The following is an 18,303-nucleotide window of genomic DNA, read 5'->3' as shown; positions in this document are numbered from 1 at the left end:
ATCACATGTATAGCAGATTTAGCACAGCTATTATTATTTAAAGAACACTACCGCCCTCTATATAAAACTTACGATTCAATTCAGTCGGATAATAGCAAATGGCATCGCATTCACTTGAAATGACAATTTGACAGTTTGATTGCTCGAGCATAGCTAAAAGTGAAGTTAGATATTAAATATAAAAAATAACCATAAAAATCTACTCAATAATAAAATTTACTTAAAAGGATCAATTTGAGTTTTGAATAAAACAAATAAATCATTTTTTAAAATAGAAATACTAATATTCAGATATAGTACTGCACGAGAACTTGTGTGTTATCAGTTTGTGTTTGTTGTTAAATTAGATAAAGTTTTGCAAGAATGACGGATAATAAAGCTTTAGTCATGGCTAATGCAAATAGTATGATGGATAAATCTAAAGAACTTCAAAAAGAAATCCTAATGGAAAAGCTAAGATCAAAAACGTCACAGTATAAAAATTTAAGTGAAACTTCTAAAGCTGTTCGCATGGCTATGCTGGTAAGTCGAAATTAAAAAGATTATCATTCAATTTAAAAACAAAGTCTATGAAAGTTGGTCAGTTTATCAAAGTATTGTTGAATTCATAATTATGTTCTAATAGAAAACTACACAAATTTTGTGTTTATCAGCTCATTTGATTTCTAAATATATTCCATGGTCTTCTCTTAAGCTGGCTGGCTTTACTAACATTATTGATCTCTTTGAAATATACTATTAAATTAAAAATTCATTAACATTAATCATAAGCTTTTGACATAACAATGAACATACTCTTTAGCCTAAAGTAAAAGAAGAATGAGAGCCACTTATTTACAAATGAAATGAAATAATAGATCTTTTTTTGTATGCACTTTTGTTGTCTTATTAAGATAATATGACTATATCAACTTTTTGCTTACAATGAAATATAGAAACACATTTTGGGTAGCTAAATAAGCAATCCCATAATTTTATATTTTAATTTTTCTAGGATAAGAGATGGGCAGTCGACAGTGCTGATCGTATGATACTACAAAAGTGTCTAGACAGCTTACAACATTGTATTAAAGTGAGCTCATTACAGAGCCTAATTGAAAGGCTTGAATGCTTATCGAGACAACTTGGGTATGACATTTATTTAAAATACAACTTTTATATACAATTACAATAAAACATCTATGTTGAATTGATTTATTGTGATCTAGGAGGATGTGCATGTGAAGCATGTATCTTATATAATTTAAAAAAAAATGTAAGCCACCACTATTAATGCTATGAAATATACCAACAACAATAAATCAATACTATATACAAATGTTATATAGTAGCTGAACTAAATATTCTTTTAATATTGATTATAATATTAGTGTTGAATTCATCACTTTGTATCGTCTACATTTTTAAAGCCAAGTTTTTTAAACATTAACAGATAAACCAGAAAGAAAATAATATATGTTTATTAAGTTTTAGTTATTTATTTGTCATTTAAATTACATTTCATATAAATAAAAAAATAAAAAAGTCTGACAAACCAGTGTTATTCAAAACATTAACATTTATTTAATTGATACTAACACTCAATGACCAAGAAATTAGGTTTGATATTTTTTTAGATGAAAACATTATTTTTCTTTATTTGAAACAACTGTTATATTAATATAACTGTGTAAAATACTATGACCCATTAGATTATGATTTGTATCTATGTTTTAGATTAAAATTTGTAGTTGGAACATCAGGTGTTAATTTATTTATATCATCGGATATGTTTTATTTGGAAATACTTGTGGAATCTTCAGGGTCAGTGAAAGATGTCAAAATACATCACGAAGGAAAGGTCTGTATTCTTATATTGGAGAAAATTTTTAGGTATATTCAATTGCTTAAAATTTAATGAAATAATAATAAAAATTTACAAAATAAATAAGTTATTATTTTTCGAATTTATACATATAAATCAGAATCAGGTTTATTTAAAAAACTATTTATAAAGTTTATAAATAAAATTTTAATAAAAAAGGGTACATTGATTCAACAGAATTTAGGTTATAATTTTTTTTTGTCTTAATGTTTATTGAAAAATTAAGTCTACATATATATTGTAGAAGTGATTAGTTAAACAATGTGATGTTTTTTCTATCAAATGTCAAATAGAAAGATATCAGTGTTTAGCTAAACAAACTAAACAAAACTAGACATTGTTTATAAGTAATATCATAGTGCTTAATATTGTTATTTCAAAGTATTTTATTTTATACAAGTAACAATATTATTATACAGATAGAACAGCAAAGTTGTGAAGAATTGGTTCAATGTATATCTCGGGGAGACTTTGCCGATTTCACAGCTCAACTAGAAGGCCTCACAGCAGTATATCAATTGAATGCTGAAAAGAAAGTAAGTATTTTATTTTATATATTTAAGTTTACCAGATGTTATTGCTCCAACTAAACATTAATACATGTTTTTATAACTTAGAACAAGACATTACCTCGTGCAAAATAAAAGGAAAAGTTACTTATAATTAAATATCAACCACATATTTAGGTTAAATTAAGATGGCTGACCATTTTCATCGCTGGATTTTATGTAAAAAAAATAAAAATTAAAGGACAAACAGATACAACACAAACTATGACATACCATAAAGTTTATTGAGTATAATAATATAGTAAAAATGCTAGTAATGTTTTTTCGTAAATTATTTTTAAATAAATTTGCACATAACTTCTGTGTCGTATTTATTTGCCAATTTAAATTAAGAACTTGTATAATAATCTGAATTTATTTAGGAAGAAAATCCTTGGTTTTAGGTAAAATGTAAAGCATTTAGTGCACTTCAAAGCTTAGAAGAAGATTTGTGTTCATTAAGACAATTACAGAGTTTTATTAAAGAACCTTGGGCGCAAGTACACAAAAGTCCAATAGGATTTCTACAAAAGAGAAGAGGAGGTAAGAAAATTTTATATAAACTCAATAACTTTAAATAAATTCTCTACAGTACAATTATGGAAGAGAGTGAAATCTCGGTTTAAATGGGCCATATATTATATATATAACATATGTAATATATCCTGGGATATTTTTACACTCGGCCATCTAATCCCAAATTAAGCTTGTACAAAGCTTGTGCTATGGACACCAGACAACTGATATACTACTTTTCTTTTGTAAATACATACTTATATAGAGAATTTTATCCAGGCTCAGGACAAACAGACACGTTCATGCACACAAATGTCTGTCCTGGGTGGGAATCGAACCCACAACCTTCGGTGTGAAAGGCAAGTATCTACCAACCACGCCAACCGGCTCGAATATTACATACGCTAAAGAATTATTGCCGAATTTTTCCTAATACAGTAGAACGTCTGTAAGTCGAACTTGAAGAAAGACGCCAAAAAATTCGAGTTATAGATTTTTCAACTTACGAAGGGCTTTGACTTAAGCGAATTTTGTCAAGAAATGTTCAATTTGTAGAAATTTATTCCAACAAGTTTTGAGTGAAGCCATTTTTATCTCGCGAATTTTTTTTTCTTCAACTTAAACAGTTTTTCAATACTACATATGTTCGATTTTATTAATTTCTACTTAGAAAAATAAAAGTAAAGTTTCCAAAGAAAAAAGTTTTATTTTTTATTTCCTATAAATAGAACTTGATAGTAGCGGGACTCTACACTGTTATCCTATGCTACAATTAAATAATTTAACAATTTATAATCTCAGGTCATGCAATGCGTCTTACATATTTCGTATCTCCGTACGAATTACTGGACAAGGACAAAGGGTTACAACCATTAACAGTAGAGTTGTTAACATTGGGAAAGCAATCAAATTCTAGTGGACTTGCTTCCCTCGTGGCTGTCTCACACACGCCAATAGGACAATCTGCAACAGTACTATTGGAGGGATCTGCGGCCAACAAACTTCAACTTTCGCCAATTATTTCCGGCGGACAGAGACCAGGGAAAGGGTAAGGAAAACATTCTAAATTTAATTAATGGGAATGAAATGTCACTTCATGAAATAAATAAGTAATAAAGTACAAGGCAAATGTAACTTATAAGCATCGATGGAGAGAACTATTTGTTACAAATAATTTTTCAATCTTGACTTAAGTCTTCTGCTATGAAGATTTTTACAACTTTATTAACCAACCAACCATGTGATCTGCTTTTCAAGCCAAGATGTGGAACACTCTACAGGCGTAGAGGATGAGAATGAAAAGGCATCTTCTGTAAAATCGTATTTTATCTTAGATCACATCTTCAACACTTATCATTAAGTACAATTTCGAGCAAGTGCAAGCAGTTCTCACGATACAAAAATAAAACAACTTTGCTCCACTTTTAAAGTATAAAAGTGTCAGAATTTCATTAGATTTAATACAAGTTTCCTCGTGACGTTTTTTTCACCATCTATTGATAATGATTACTGATTACACTTAATAATATCAGTCGTGCTTGCCGGTATTTGTGATGGTTGCATTAAGATGAATATGTCTCACTCACTGAGCTTATCTTGAAATACCATGTACGGAAGTAAAATATATTGTATTTATTATATTCACAGAAGTGGCCCAGTATACGCCCCGTTAGTACCCCAAAATAGTGCAATGCTGCCAGCTTGCTTCACACTCAAATTATCACAGCCGACGCCGTTATGCTCTGGACTCGCTAAACTTATTCATGCTACGACAGAGGTAAAATTTTGATTGTGTTTTTTGGTTTGCATATTTGTCCAAAGTCTATTTCATATCTAAACTAGATTTTCTTTCGCTTTCACATGGAAAATGTTATGGGGTTATTGCATTAAATTATTATTGCATTAATTAATAATGATATGTAAACCAATATTAAATTAGCATCAACCACAATCTCACCTCATGTGCTATGAATGGGTACCATGGGCATATCTCGAAGTGCTTGAATATAGGACATATTTATTTTAATATAGATAATAAACAAAGTTAAAATAAATAAAGTTACTATGTCTTATTTCATTTAATTTTGGATTATGTATAACATCTTGTTGATTATACTTAATAAAATATAATTATAAATCTTTGAGTCTACACTAGAACCATTATACATATATTTAAATGCCAAACTTTTGGCATCAAAAACAATGGCATCGTAAAACAAATCATTGGACACTTGGTAATTTGAAAAATCTCCATAATTAAAAATTATTAAAGCGGCCAAGATTATTGTAAATATATATATATATATATATATATATATATATATATATATATATATATATATATATAAAAAAGAAATTATATGTATATTAAATTGTTTCTAGGTTGAAGTTGCAGGAGATTGGGCAAATGCTAAACCCATGTTAGGTCTAGTGGCTCAGCAGTCTTACAACAAGTTAGCACCAGGCAAGATAATAGAATTGAACCTGAGCAAGGGCTTGTTTGTTGTAAGTTTTATTTAAGTTAATAGATCAAATAAATAAATGTTTCAAAATAGTCCAGTAAATCTTAACCGAAGCTTGCTGGTCAAGCCCGAACAAGTACCACTGAGTTTTCATGTACTAAATTTGTATCTATAATTAATCGCGTGCAAGGCAATAAAGGAATACATCGAGAGGATAGCTGCACGTTTAGATGAAAAGTTGCTACATATGTATCCAACACGCATTTGGGAACCGTCATAGAAAATGCTCGCATGTATTCTCCTTAAAATAAAAGGTGTTAACTCAGCAGTTGGACATTTACAGACTGTTAATAATATAAATAAATGGAACGGCTGATTGTCTGTATCTGTCTATCCTTCTGTTTACTCTATCATAGTCCATTGCTGGTTATAGCTGGTTATGGGAGTGTACAGACTAACCTAATTGGCCCGTAGTTAGAGCCGGGCCGATGGCACGCGTATAAACTAGCAGTACAGTGACTGTGTTGTGCGGCAGAGCCTGCCGGAGCAGTGGCAGTGCTACTTCCTGTGCGAGACGCGCGCGCTGGAGGGCTGCGTGGTGAGCAGCGTGCCCTTCACGCACCCGTCGCACGTGCCGCCGCTGCTCGCCGCGCTCCGCCAGCAGGCGCTGTTCAACGCGCTCGTCGCCAGCTGCGTGCGCCTGCAGACCAAGCAGGGTACTCCACGCCCCTACCTTATCACTGTAGACCGAGCGCGGTATACTACATACATAATCAGACGACGCAAAGCAAAAATTTTCCGTGTGCTTCTGACTTATCCACTTTTTGACAGACGGAATCACGGTGATTGCGGCAAAGTAACATTTCGATTATCAATTCACCGATTACCGATTTTTTCGCTATTGAATAAAAATTTTGTGGCTTATATGCCTCCCGTTTATCATTACTAAATACAAAACAATATTATAAATTAGCCTTATTTGCCATAGTTAAAGGTTTTCATAGCATTAGTTCGAGAAGTTCTGTTATTAGGGTATTATAGAATTTCAATCAGCAATAAAATTTTTATTTTGTTGAATACTAAAATAATTGACATACACATCTTTATAGTAATGGAACTCGAAAGTGTTCTAATGTTCGAAGTGAGTGCGTTATCGTGGCAACACATATCTATCTCACTGGAACATCCACTGGACGAGAGCATGGCCACCGTGGAACTGGAGTTGTCCGACCCGGCGGCACCTCGCGCGTCGGTCTACACGCTCAATTCGCCTCCGCGAGACCACATAGACGACTACATCACGAAAGTGCTACAAAAGAGTCATTCGATTCCCATCACCCTCAGGTAACCTCGTCGCGTCTCTCGTTTAACATTGAATGACTCTTCAAAGATGCGTCTAACCGATATGTAAAATATTTTAGATCGCTGATCAAAATCTGGGAGAGAGAGGCCGCGAGTCGAAGCAGCTACTCCGCTTTGGAGTCAAATTTTAGCTGTGGCCTGGGGGGCATCGATCCAGGGGGTGACGTAAAGCACGAGCCCGGGACTATGCATGGCCGCGCCCTCTACCCCACCAACGTGAGCCATCCCCACCAGGGAGGTGAGTACTATACACATAACACGACACATTACTAATTCTTATACTGTTCGATATATGTTGTAATTTTGATTAAAATCTAATTAAAAATTAAATTTAAAGATTATTTCTACTAAGACAAATGACCAAAAAATATTAAAATGTGTAAAAACACTTAATGAACGAATGGATGAACCCCTAACTTTTTACTCCACTTCCCCATGTCATATCAGCTAATCTTATGATCAAAAGGCCAATGACTTACTGTTGTTGTACATTTGATTAAAAAACGGAATCTTTAAGTAATTCAAACTATTTAAATTTGTTATTTAGTATATTAACGCCAAACGTATTGGTTTGAATATAATTGTCGGTATTGCAGGTACTTATCTCTCCGAACAGCAACATCATCTGTCTATGATGTGCCAGGATTCTAATACTAACGAATCAAAAACCCAAATAACAGAAGATCGTAAGTCCAAAAAGCGTAAATCGGATACGACCATTTGGCCTTCTAATCAAAAAAAGGGTAAACCGGGAATGAACGATATGATGGATTCCGATAGTGAAAGTGATAACTCGGAAGCTTTTGGTAATGATGATAACACAATGAATAGTAATTCAACAAACGATGATATAGAGGGTCGGGAATCGTCAGTGTCTCAAAACGAATTTGCGTCAGACTTAGAGCTTTCCGGCATGGATGCGACAGATGCCATCGGTGGGCAAGATAACAGAACATCATCTGATATGGATAATTCCAATGATGGAGATGTTGAAGACATAATCAGGTATGTTCCGTATTATTTCAATCCGGTACAAAAAATCATGTGATATTAACTAATGAAATGAACATGTTACAGGAATTCTTTTCACAAGTCTGAGCACAAAAGGCAAAAGCTGAAAAACAAGGAGGATTCGCGAAGTGGTAGAAGTACATCTTCATTACTTCTAGACCTCACAGACGGAAAGTCATACATGCCTTCTTCTGTAAGCATAACTCCTATAGGATCAAGCTCTTCCAATCCAGCGAGTTCTGGATCTGGATCAAACATCTCATCGATGTTATGCCTCGACCGTAGACCAGGCATAGAAATTATACCGATAACTGCTGCTGCACCAGCCGCTCTACCCAGTTCCATAACAATAACACCTATCACATCTTCACAAGTAAAATCACTCGATGATCGCATTAGATCTGATAAAAAATCTAGTAAATCAGGTGAAGAACGTAGTAAAGAGAAAAAGAAAAAACGACGTAGGGATGATTCTATGGGCCCACCAGAAAAAATACCACCTAAACAAGATCCCTTAACGAAACCTGTATCCGTAAGTATAAAACCAACTGACGGATCTCCAATGCGCCCAACATCCCCAAACTCCATTTTACGAAAATTTAGTCCTAGTCCAACTCACGGTAGGTCCGTATCAATTACTAAATCACCGAGTCCTAGTAGTGTCAAAGGTATAGGCAAGCCGTCAGGTACATCCAGCCATCATAGTAGTCCTAGACATTCACCAGTACAAAACAGTCCCAAACACCTTCCTGGATACTCGAGTCCAAAAAACCACAGCATTTCTTCACCTAAACATAGTTCATCGGGTTCCGGAAAGCCGAGTATGTCAGCACTTAAATCAGCAGCTAGTGGTTCCCCTTCCGGGAAATCAGGTACCACAGGATATGATTTATCAAAAAAGCTTTCAAAAGAGAGTTATAGTTCAAGTTCAGTAACTTCTAGAGATAAAGAAAAGAAACATTCCAGTCTGTCTTTTTCTAGTTCTGATAGAAGCAGTCCAAAATTAAAAAACCCGTTGAAATTGAAACAATTAGAAATTACCCCAGTTTCGTGTGACAGTCCCGTGACCGAACCTTTAATATCCCCACCTAATATTGAAGTCAATAAATCTAACGCGCCCAGTCAAGCTCGTAACAGAAAAGGTTCCCTCAGTGCTGTGATAGATAAATTAAAATCTGCTCAACATTGTGGCACCGACTCCGAAATTACCGTAAAATCCAGTTCGTCAAGTAGTAGTAGTAGCAAATTTTCTGATCCAAAAAATAATGCTAGTAATAGCAATTTAAAAGTAAATGAAAGTAAAAATCCTGAATATATGGTTAAACCAAGTCTTGATGGCATGAAAATAACAATAAATAAAACGAGATCAAAAGAGTCGTCTGGTAGCTCAAAGTTAAATTATTCTAGTTCCAGTTCTAGTAAACAATCTTCTCCTCAACTCACTCCACCCAGTCAAGGGTCTCCTAAAACTCATACTGGCTTAAAACCAGGTGTCATAAGCGGACCTGCTTCAAAGAAAACACAAGTTATGCAATCCTCTAAGTCCACTAGTTTGTCATCCAGTTCAACTCCTCCAAAAGCAAACATGAGCCCCTCAGAACAATCCGGTTCTAGCAATAGCAGTAATAACCCAAAAGTGCCTTATTCCAAGTCCATTAGCAATTCTGCTGGTATAAACTTATCCAAAACAGGATCTAAGTCTAGTTCTGGATCCCCTAAAAGTAGTAGTGCAGATCTTGCAAAAATTATTAGAGATAGGGAAAGAGAAAAAGCTAGGACTAAACTTATGAGTAACTCAGAAAAATCTATTTTCTCCTCAAAATCTGAGCGACATTCAAGTCCTAGTAGCTCAAGAGATGACGTAGATGGTGATCGTTTTAAAAATACTTCTAAAGATGCAAACTTTTTGGTTGAAGGTCTAATCAAGCCACTAGATACAAGTAAATTTCAAATACCAAAATTAAAAAACCAAAACACTCCCGATAAAAGCAGTCCGGTTTCTCAATACGATAGTCGTTCTATGGTTAATGACTTTGCCCGATCTATGGACCAAGGTAAATATTCATTTTCTCACTTTGACAATCCTAATAGGGGTGTAGACTCTATACAGAAGTCGGTATATCCTTTAAATGTACCAAAACCTCTATTGAATTTGGGTGGATTAAGTCCAAAAACTATTCCACCTGGCAAAACTGACCAATCGGAATATTCTAAAGCGGTTTCAGATAGCATTTCAAAAGGAGGAAGCCCGCAACGAAGTAAAGACGACTCGAAAGAAGGTTACTCGGCGTCGTATCCGCTGATGCCTCTAGATTATAAAACCGATATGGCCAAGGGATTCCCAGCACCAAAAGGAAGTTCAGAAGATAGAAAAGGTGCTGATTCTTGCATGAAACCTCCCGCGAGTGGATCTGTTGCGAGGAGTGGAGCTACAACTCCTCAAGAAGCAGCTGAAATGTTATTAGATTTTTCCTCTTCTTCAGGAAGTAAAGTTTCGGGAATGGTTGCTGTTAGACCTGTATATCCTGCATCTCCAGCCCTTTTGCAGTTGGCCAAAAGCCCTGCACCATCTCCTTTAGTAGCACCCTCTCCTCATTCTAATTCACCATGTATTACAGACGATGAATTAATGGATGAAGCTCTCGTAGGTCCTGGCAAATGAAAAGACATCCTATTTAAAAGACTCAATGAATTAATAAATAGCTCCTGTATATATGCTTAACATAGGATTCTAATATATATTACTTTAAAGCAATTATAATAAGTGAATCTCTTAATTCGAAACAATGTGTTTACTTACACCATTGTTGAAGAATGATAAACATTAACTAACATTCATGATCAATCAATGACGAAAATAACTATGAAAAACAAATTGTATCAGCGTCTGCTTATTATTTCGTCAAGGACATAAATACTTAGGTACGATAATGATATATATAATGTCTGTGTTACCACTAACAACTTTTGGAATAATTATTTATTGGACTAATAAGGAGGTTTTAAATTTATTGAATTAAAAAAAATGTGAATCATTTTAGATATATTATTTTTTCATTCTAATTATAAATATATCTCACTGTTTTAATTTATTTTATCACTTCAAGTAGCTTAATTTTTTTTATTATTGAATAATGATAACTTTATTATTAATTTTAGTTGCTTAAATAATATATTACCACTTTTTAGAATGTCAAAATAGTATTTAACTGTTACTTTAAAAATAATGTTATCATTGTTTGAATGGAACTTTGTAGACTAGTAACATTCGTTAATGAACTGGAAATTAAAAGAAGCATTTTTCACAAAATATTGACGTCATGCTTCTATAATTGTAAATGAGATAGCACTACATACCGTGTTCCTTACTTCAAAACCTCTGTTTATTTGTATTATACGCAGGACGTATTGAACATTAACCAAACATCAATAACGATGATTAATAGTTATAAATAACATCAAGTTTTATAATTGTGCTTAGAAATACGTAATATTTAATTTTCGTAAGTTTTAAGTAATATGTATATTAAGTCTTCATCTTGATAACTATTTTTTTTATTTTCATTAAACACATTATTTTACTGGAAAATAAGACCTCTATAATATTATAGGTGTCATACTTTTAAGAGAAAAATATGACCAATTGCCATGTATTAATATAATAGAAATTATATCAATAGTTGTTAAATATGTTTTGTGTTCTTGTAATTTAAAATAAATATCAAGCGAAGTACTGTTAAAATTATTTTATAAGCTTGTAAATAAATTATATTTCTAGTAACAATTTCAAAATCAATAAACCGATAAAGCATTTATATGCTAATAGTTAACGGGAAAGCATTAAACGTGAAGGAAAAAAAAGACTCTTTTTATTTTTATAATATATTTAATAAATACCCTTAATATAACGTCTAAACTACATTGTCATTATACAGTTAATAATAAAACCTTAGAGAGCTTGGGCGGTAATAACTGTAATATGGATAATAATAGTATAGTCTCCTGTAAGGATAGGGCTTCCTGAAACGTCTTCTAGCAGCAACTTGCTTACGCGGCTTTTGTCTTCTTTTAAAAATAGGAATAGGCACAAAACCAGCGGCCGTGTCCATAATTTCATTCGGATCTCTATTAATAATATCATTGTAACTATAATCACTGTCTGTTACTGGAACTATTTCGTCAAAATGAGCATCACTTGGATCTTGCGAGTTAAATTCATCAAAACTTACTGATTCTTCTAAAAAGACTTCCTTAGTTGGATTTTCCAAATTTTCCATAAATATATCCAATGGTTCTTCGTAATTTGTTTGGTACTTATCACTTTCGTCAGTAATAACACTGAATTCATTGCCATTTTGTTCATTTTCACTAATGTTAGATGATGTCTCGTCTCTAGTTATTGACTCATTAGTTTCAGCTTGTAACGATTTTTCGTTCACTATTTCTTTTAATACAGAGGTTGCATCGGCAATGCTTAACCCTATCGCTAACAACAAAACTATGTGATTATTCATTTTATCTGAAAACAGACGAGTGTGAGCGTTAGGATCGAATTAGTAATTTCTTTCAAAAATAAACCTTATATTGTAAAATTTCTAGGTCAAAGAAAGGTGACATATTTGGTCATGGCATAAATATTAAACTTAATAATTACAAGAGTACACAAATAATAAGTAATTTGGCTTTTAAATTTATTTTGTTATGGTAAGATATAGAATGTAAAGTATTTTATATTCTTTTCAAATAGCAACCGACGGTGAAGAGAATTGAGAGGTAATCCAACTGGATTAAGATCCGAGATGGCTCAAGGGTTCGAATCAACAAAAGATTGCAGGTTCAAACCTGGGCAAGGTATTCTAAATTTTCATGTGCTTTTTGTGTGTCTAATTCATCTCGAATTAATAAAAACATCGTGAGAAAATCTGCATGTGTCGAATGAAAATCTGCCACATGTGTTTTTATTGGAACAGCGCGGAGGAATAAGCTCCAAACATTCCCTTCAAAAGTGCTGTGAACTTCTTTGCCTGTTGCATTTATAAATAAAAAAGTTACGTCTAGTCAAAAAATATATAAAGGTGCACAAACGGAATTTCTACAATTACCTACATGTCATATGTTCCACTACGCTGACCGTAGCTGGTATATTTTGAAAAAAACATTTTTTTTATCGCTGGTAAAACGTATTACGCGTTTCCCCCACGGGAACAGTATGGGGTATGTGGGGCTCGCCGGTGTCCAAGGCGGCAAGTGCGCCCCGAACATCGGAATACCCACTAAACAACCAGCGGTACCCTTCCCGTCTTAACGAGGAGCGCCACGGGATCACTTGCGCATTCTACCGTGAATGAAAAAAAAAATCACCCTAACCCAACTTTACATTAAAGAAATACTAATAATGCACAGTTCCTGAACACTACTTACATTACGTTCAACTAACACCTGACTTGACTTCGATTCGCTTGATATCTTCTTTGAGCTTGATAATTTCTTCTTTCTGCTCTCGCCTTTTCCCTCCTTTCCTTTAATGCTTTCATCGCGAATCGAGGAAGAAAAGGATTTTGTGATTCTGCTGTTTCCATCATTTCGTAGCCTGTTAATTTCGATACTGAATTGACATCTTCAGATGGCTTTGCTCGGCACAGCACGAGCTCAATAAGTAAAATAAAAGTGATAAAATAAAAAAGTTTACCATATGAAACCATTTTTAGAATTTTATAAATAAAGTGGATACTGTGAAGTATAATCCCTATATAATCCGTTTGTTGTTGGTTTCCGGTTATATAGGATGATATGGCTCTGGTGACACACATAAAATGCATTTGTTTACAATATAAATGTGTTTTAAGAAATATAACGGATCATGAAGTCGCTTCCAATTATCGCGCCCTCGTTCATCGTTATAGACCTTTCCCTTATTTAATTATTCAATATAATTTGAATATTCAAAAATAAGCATAGTCTTCTTTTATATATACCTAAAAAACTACCATTTCGGAATAGGAATATTCATTTAAAATTAACCAACGTAATGTGCAAACAGCAAAGACAAGTAGAGCAAGAAAATTAATAATAAGGTAAAACATATGTAAGTATACATACACGTTTTATAAATACCTACTTCCATATATGGAATTAATAACAGTAGTTTAAATAGCTAATTGTACATAACATTATATACAAAATAATACAATCCGAATCCTACTTGAATTCTGAATAGAAATACGTAAGTAAATAATAGAATGAGTGCTTAACTATGAATTAGACCCGAAGTTCACACACATCTGTAACTGTTAAATCATAATGACTCATGAATAAACAGCGATAAATCAGTATTCTGCCAAGAATAGCATAAACAATCCGGATTTCTTTGAAAATAGCCTAATTCGCCGTAATCGATGATGACCATATTGCTTATACATTATGAACAATTAAACTCGCGATGTTTCCAATTATTAGATTTATTCTTATATAGAAATTAACACTAAAGTTTGCGTGTTTGTAAGCTTGTTATATATTCTAATAAATTTTAACAGGTAGTCGTTTCTAAAATATTGATAAATATTTAAATGTCCTGTCGCTATTACTTTTTATAGTATTACTTTTTCGAAAAATATTTAAATTTGAATATATTTGTATCAGAACAAAATTTATTTCTGACATTCACAAACAACCTTGTTTTTATAATAAGGTAGAAAAACGGCAAAACTAAATTTAAAGGTCGTAGCGACACTTTTTAATATAGGTAAATGTCACATTGTCTTGTCCGTTTTCAGCAGCCTTTTTCATCGGAGACTAGCCAACAGCAGGAGTTATAGTAGACAAGTTTATGCTCACACACAAAAGCACTCCTATTCTCCTACCCTCATAGTCCGATGTACCGGACATACGACACGATCAGGGAGAGAACAGGGCGCAGGACTAAAAACGTTTCGTGTTTTCCGAGACACGGAAATGTAACATTGCCGACTTTCTAACTTACGCCCTATCTTTTTAACCCCGGGCGTTAGGGCTGTGGGAGGGCTGAGACAACGCATTCGTCGTCTTCGCCTAATTACATAATCGTAAGTTTCTACCTACCTAGTGTAAATTCATTACGCTTTCACGAGTGAGTAAAAGGAAGTAAATCATATTAACAATATAAAGAGGTAAGTTTCTTTTAAAAAAACAATTACATTACTTTTTTAAGGATATTAGAAAATAGATCTTGTATTTTGCAGAAAATAATTTAAACATTTTTCTTTATTTATGTATACTTTATGAGATATATACGTATACTTTATACTTACTGTCTCTTGAGTTACCCACTTAGGCTGTAGGTAAATCCTAAAATCCAAGGCTCAAATCCGTTCCAATAAAACGTTATATTTGACTCAGTAAAATGGCCCAAACTATGGAGGGTGTTACTGGACATGGGTTCACCGAAACACTTAGTTCATCTTCTTAGGCGTCTTTACGAAGATGGGACTGCATCCGTGCGGAGAATTGCTTCTTAAAATGGAACGCGTATGCCAAGAATTTTAAAGTTTAACCGCAGTAAAACGAAGATGATGATTGTAGACCGGGCAAAAAACAACTCGTCCGAGATCAGTCAGATTGTGAACTGTGAGGTCGTCCAATCCTATACATATATATCTGGGAGCTTTAATATCGAATAATGGCGGATGCGTAGATGAGGTCAAGCGACGTATGGCAATTACGAGAACTGCAATGGAGAGGCTGAAGAAAATATGGAGGAACAGAAACATTACCAAAGCAACCAAGATCCGGCTTGTACAAACGCTTTTTTTCCCCATATTTTTATACGCTGCGGAGACGTGGACTTTGCGGCAGGTAGAAAAAAAGAAGATCGATGCTCTGGAGATGTGGTGCTGGAGACGAATGCTAAGAGTTTCGTGGACCGAATTTCGCACCAATATCTCCATTCTTCAAGAACTCGGCATCAAACAGCGTCTTTCGGCGCTGGTTCGAAAGTGCATACTAACTTTTTTTGGACACGTCACGGCAAGGAAATAACTCCATAGAAAATAGCTCCATAGAGTGCCTTATCATTCAAGGCAAGGTGGATGGTAACAGACCACGTGGAAGGACGCCCATGCGATGGACAGACCAAATAAAAACAACTGTTGGCGGTCCCTTGCATGAATGCACGAGGCTTACCACTGACAGGGACATATGGCGAAGGCTCGTAAGGCGAATAACATCTGCGCGGAATAATTCATAATACTTCATGGCAACCACGACCGCTCTGACAAGAGTGTCACGACGAAGAAGAAGAAAGCGTAAGCACCATACACTTTTATACTTCGGCGAGCATATTAAAGGTCCAGCAACAAAACTCTCTAGTTGTGTCAGATTATCGTCCTATCGCATAGTGAGTAAAAATAGAAAGTGATTCTGTAATTGTATGTTATCTTCTGCATATCATGAGTAGAAGAAATCATATTATCTCTGTTTTAAGATCAAAGATCACAAAAGTAAATCATTAAGTTATGTGTATGTATAAATTATGTGTGAAATCGAGTAGTCATTCTTCTATACTGTAACGGTAAATATGTTAAACTATAGTCTTTGTCACTCTTAACATCCCTACTAGTTATACTACCCAATAAGTAGTAAATATATGCCTACACACACTTAATACATTTATAACGCATGTAACAGCAAATACATACATTATTTCTTTCTTTAAAAAAAAGCTATCCAAACATTTGTTCAAATAGTGTTAGTGTTTTATGAAAGTAGATAAAAATTAACCGTTCATTTAAATGATTTTAAGGTTTGTCAAATATGATTGTTTTCGATGTTGTTTAATTTATTCATGTTGTTTATTCATAGCTATTCACATAATGTATATTTAAGTTTACCTGTAAACAAAACAGACATGTTATTTCAACAAATAAGTGTAAACAAATTATAAAAACAGATAAAATGCATAACGTCACATCAACAGGTTACACAAACAGTGTATAAACAGCGGATGAAATTAGAATATATATTGAAATTGGTACAATTAAAGATCTTTCTGAACTTTATCTATAAATGAAAAACCAACTTGTGATCGGGATGTTCAATTTTTTGCTAACATTAGAAGATCAACAACCATATACAGCCTTATAAACTTGGATATTCGGACCATTAATTTTAAATATAATACAATTTTAAAAAATCCGAAAAAATACAACACATTAATACAATTCAGACAAATAAATCGAGTTGTGAATGTTTATATCTCGTTGGTTAAAATATAATACGGGATAAAATCCTTATTTAACCCATACGAAGTCGAGACGGGCAGGAATTATATTACTATTTAATAATTGTGTATACAGTAGTATCTTTTCTGACTTAAGTAATTCGAACCCCAATACCAATAGAATTATTTCAGTTCTACTATGTCTGAAGAATTGTATTACCTAAATAAAATGTTAGTTCAGTTTAATATTATACTAAAATTGTCTAAGTCAAGCGGCCAAAGGACAGCTTTTTTTAAAAATAAATGTCAACTTATATAAAACCATTTATCTAATACTGAAAACCGGGCTTCGCGTGACGAGCTCTGCCGTTCCCATAAGTAGCTATTATATTATCTATAATTCTTATATCTTCCAACCGGACGGTTCAAATGTTTTTATTAATTAGCAATTTTAATTATCAAATCTAGATATTAATAAATGAAATGAATAATGTAGGCACCAAAAAAAGAGGCAATCTTTTTTTATGTATTAATTGTAATTGTAAACGTACTGTGTTTGCTGTCAGATTAACCACTATTTACTAAATAAAAAAAGGAAACATCGGGCAAGTCGGAAAAATTTAATCGAACTCGCGTACTGAGGGTTCCGTACTATCACACAATACTGAAAGATTTACCAGGTTATTTTAAGATTTAGAGCTTTCACTTAGGTTTTCTTTTAATTTGTTCGTATAAATTAATTTCTTTATTTATTTTTTAATTGTAAAATTTACGGTTTTTTTCTTATACTTGTGTTACAAGATATTGTGTCTTGCTAAATTATATGATTCTAGGCCAAAGGGAAGTACCCAAGGGTTCCTTTTTCCTTTAGAGGTACGGAACCCAAAAGACACAAAATAAAACGTCCTATGTTGATTTTTTGTTAACTCGGAAAGTATATATAATCGAGAAGGATCAGTGACACATTCAGTATTTACTTTTTACTTGTTATAAGCATTCGACTAATGTAAAAGTGTCTACAGAATAGTATTAGTAATACCAGTTACTTTTGTTTCCAAACATTAGTAGTATAACTACCTATTTTCCTCTACAAATTGCCAAACTTGTACTGTGAGTGGATAGTAAATACAAATAAATACTGTCGAATTTGTAAAGCGTTATTCTTTTGTTTAACGTTAATTATTTATTAATATGATAAGTAAACATTGTTTATTTTTATACATTCATAAATTCCATGAAATTCCAAATTAACAGCCAGTCTAAATATATAAAAATGTATCTCTCTTTATATGTTTGTTCTCTATGAGTTCCTAAGCCATTATTCCCGTGTCCCCAAGCCGGGACTCT

At 33.3% G+C, this 18,303-nt stretch overlaps 2 protein-coding genes across 3 annotated transcripts; one reads left to right on the top strand and one right to left on the bottom strand.

The window, feature by feature from the left end:
* The first annotated feature begins 148 nt into the window (after positions 1 to 148).
* On the top strand, positions 149 to 11,626 carry LOC126773911 (mediator of RNA polymerase II transcription subunit 1). Its single transcript, XM_050495167.1, has 13 exons — positions 149 to 522; positions 995 to 1,128; positions 1,717 to 1,840; positions 2,284 to 2,400; positions 2,817 to 2,955; positions 3,730 to 3,976; positions 4,576 to 4,705; positions 5,311 to 5,433; positions 5,926 to 6,106; positions 6,500 to 6,734; positions 6,812 to 6,990; positions 7,349 to 7,757; positions 7,830 to 11,626. The coding sequence occupies exons 1-13, from the start codon at positions 364 to 366 to the stop codon at positions 10,423 to 10,425; spliced, it is 4,773 nt and encodes a 1,590-aa protein (XP_050351124.1). The 5' UTR covers positions 149 to 363; the 3' UTR covers positions 10,426 to 11,626.
* A 9-nt stretch (positions 11,627 to 11,635) lies between these two features.
* On the bottom strand, positions 11,636 to 13,542 carry LOC126773912 (uncharacterized). Of its 2 annotated transcripts, XM_050495169.1 has the most exons (3): positions 13,453 to 13,539; positions 13,185 to 13,353; positions 11,636 to 12,282 (listed from the first exon to the last, which is right to left on the bottom strand). In XM_050495169.1, exon 3 carries the CDS (start codon positions 12,275 to 12,277, stop codon positions 11,699 to 11,701), a length of 579 nt encoding a protein of 192 aa, XP_050351126.1. In that variant the 5' UTR covers positions 12,278 to 12,282; positions 13,185 to 13,353; positions 13,453 to 13,539; the 3' UTR covers positions 11,636 to 11,698. The 2 variants fall into 2 exon arrangements, with proteins under 2 accessions (XP_050351126.1, XP_050351125.1); XM_050495168.1 differs by having other exon boundaries at positions 13,185 to 13,542.
* Between the last annotated feature and the right edge of the window lie 4,761 nt (positions 13,543 to 18,303).

This window comes from Nymphalis io, chromosome 15, assembly GCF_905147045.1.
Source record: "Nymphalis io chromosome 15, ilAglIoxx1.1, whole genome shotgun sequence".
NCBI lineage: Eukaryota > Metazoa > Arthropoda > Insecta > Lepidoptera > Nymphalidae > Nymphalis > Nymphalis io.
Note: the sequence above shows the minus strand (reverse complement) of the source record. Positions and strands in the feature narration are given on the sequence as shown.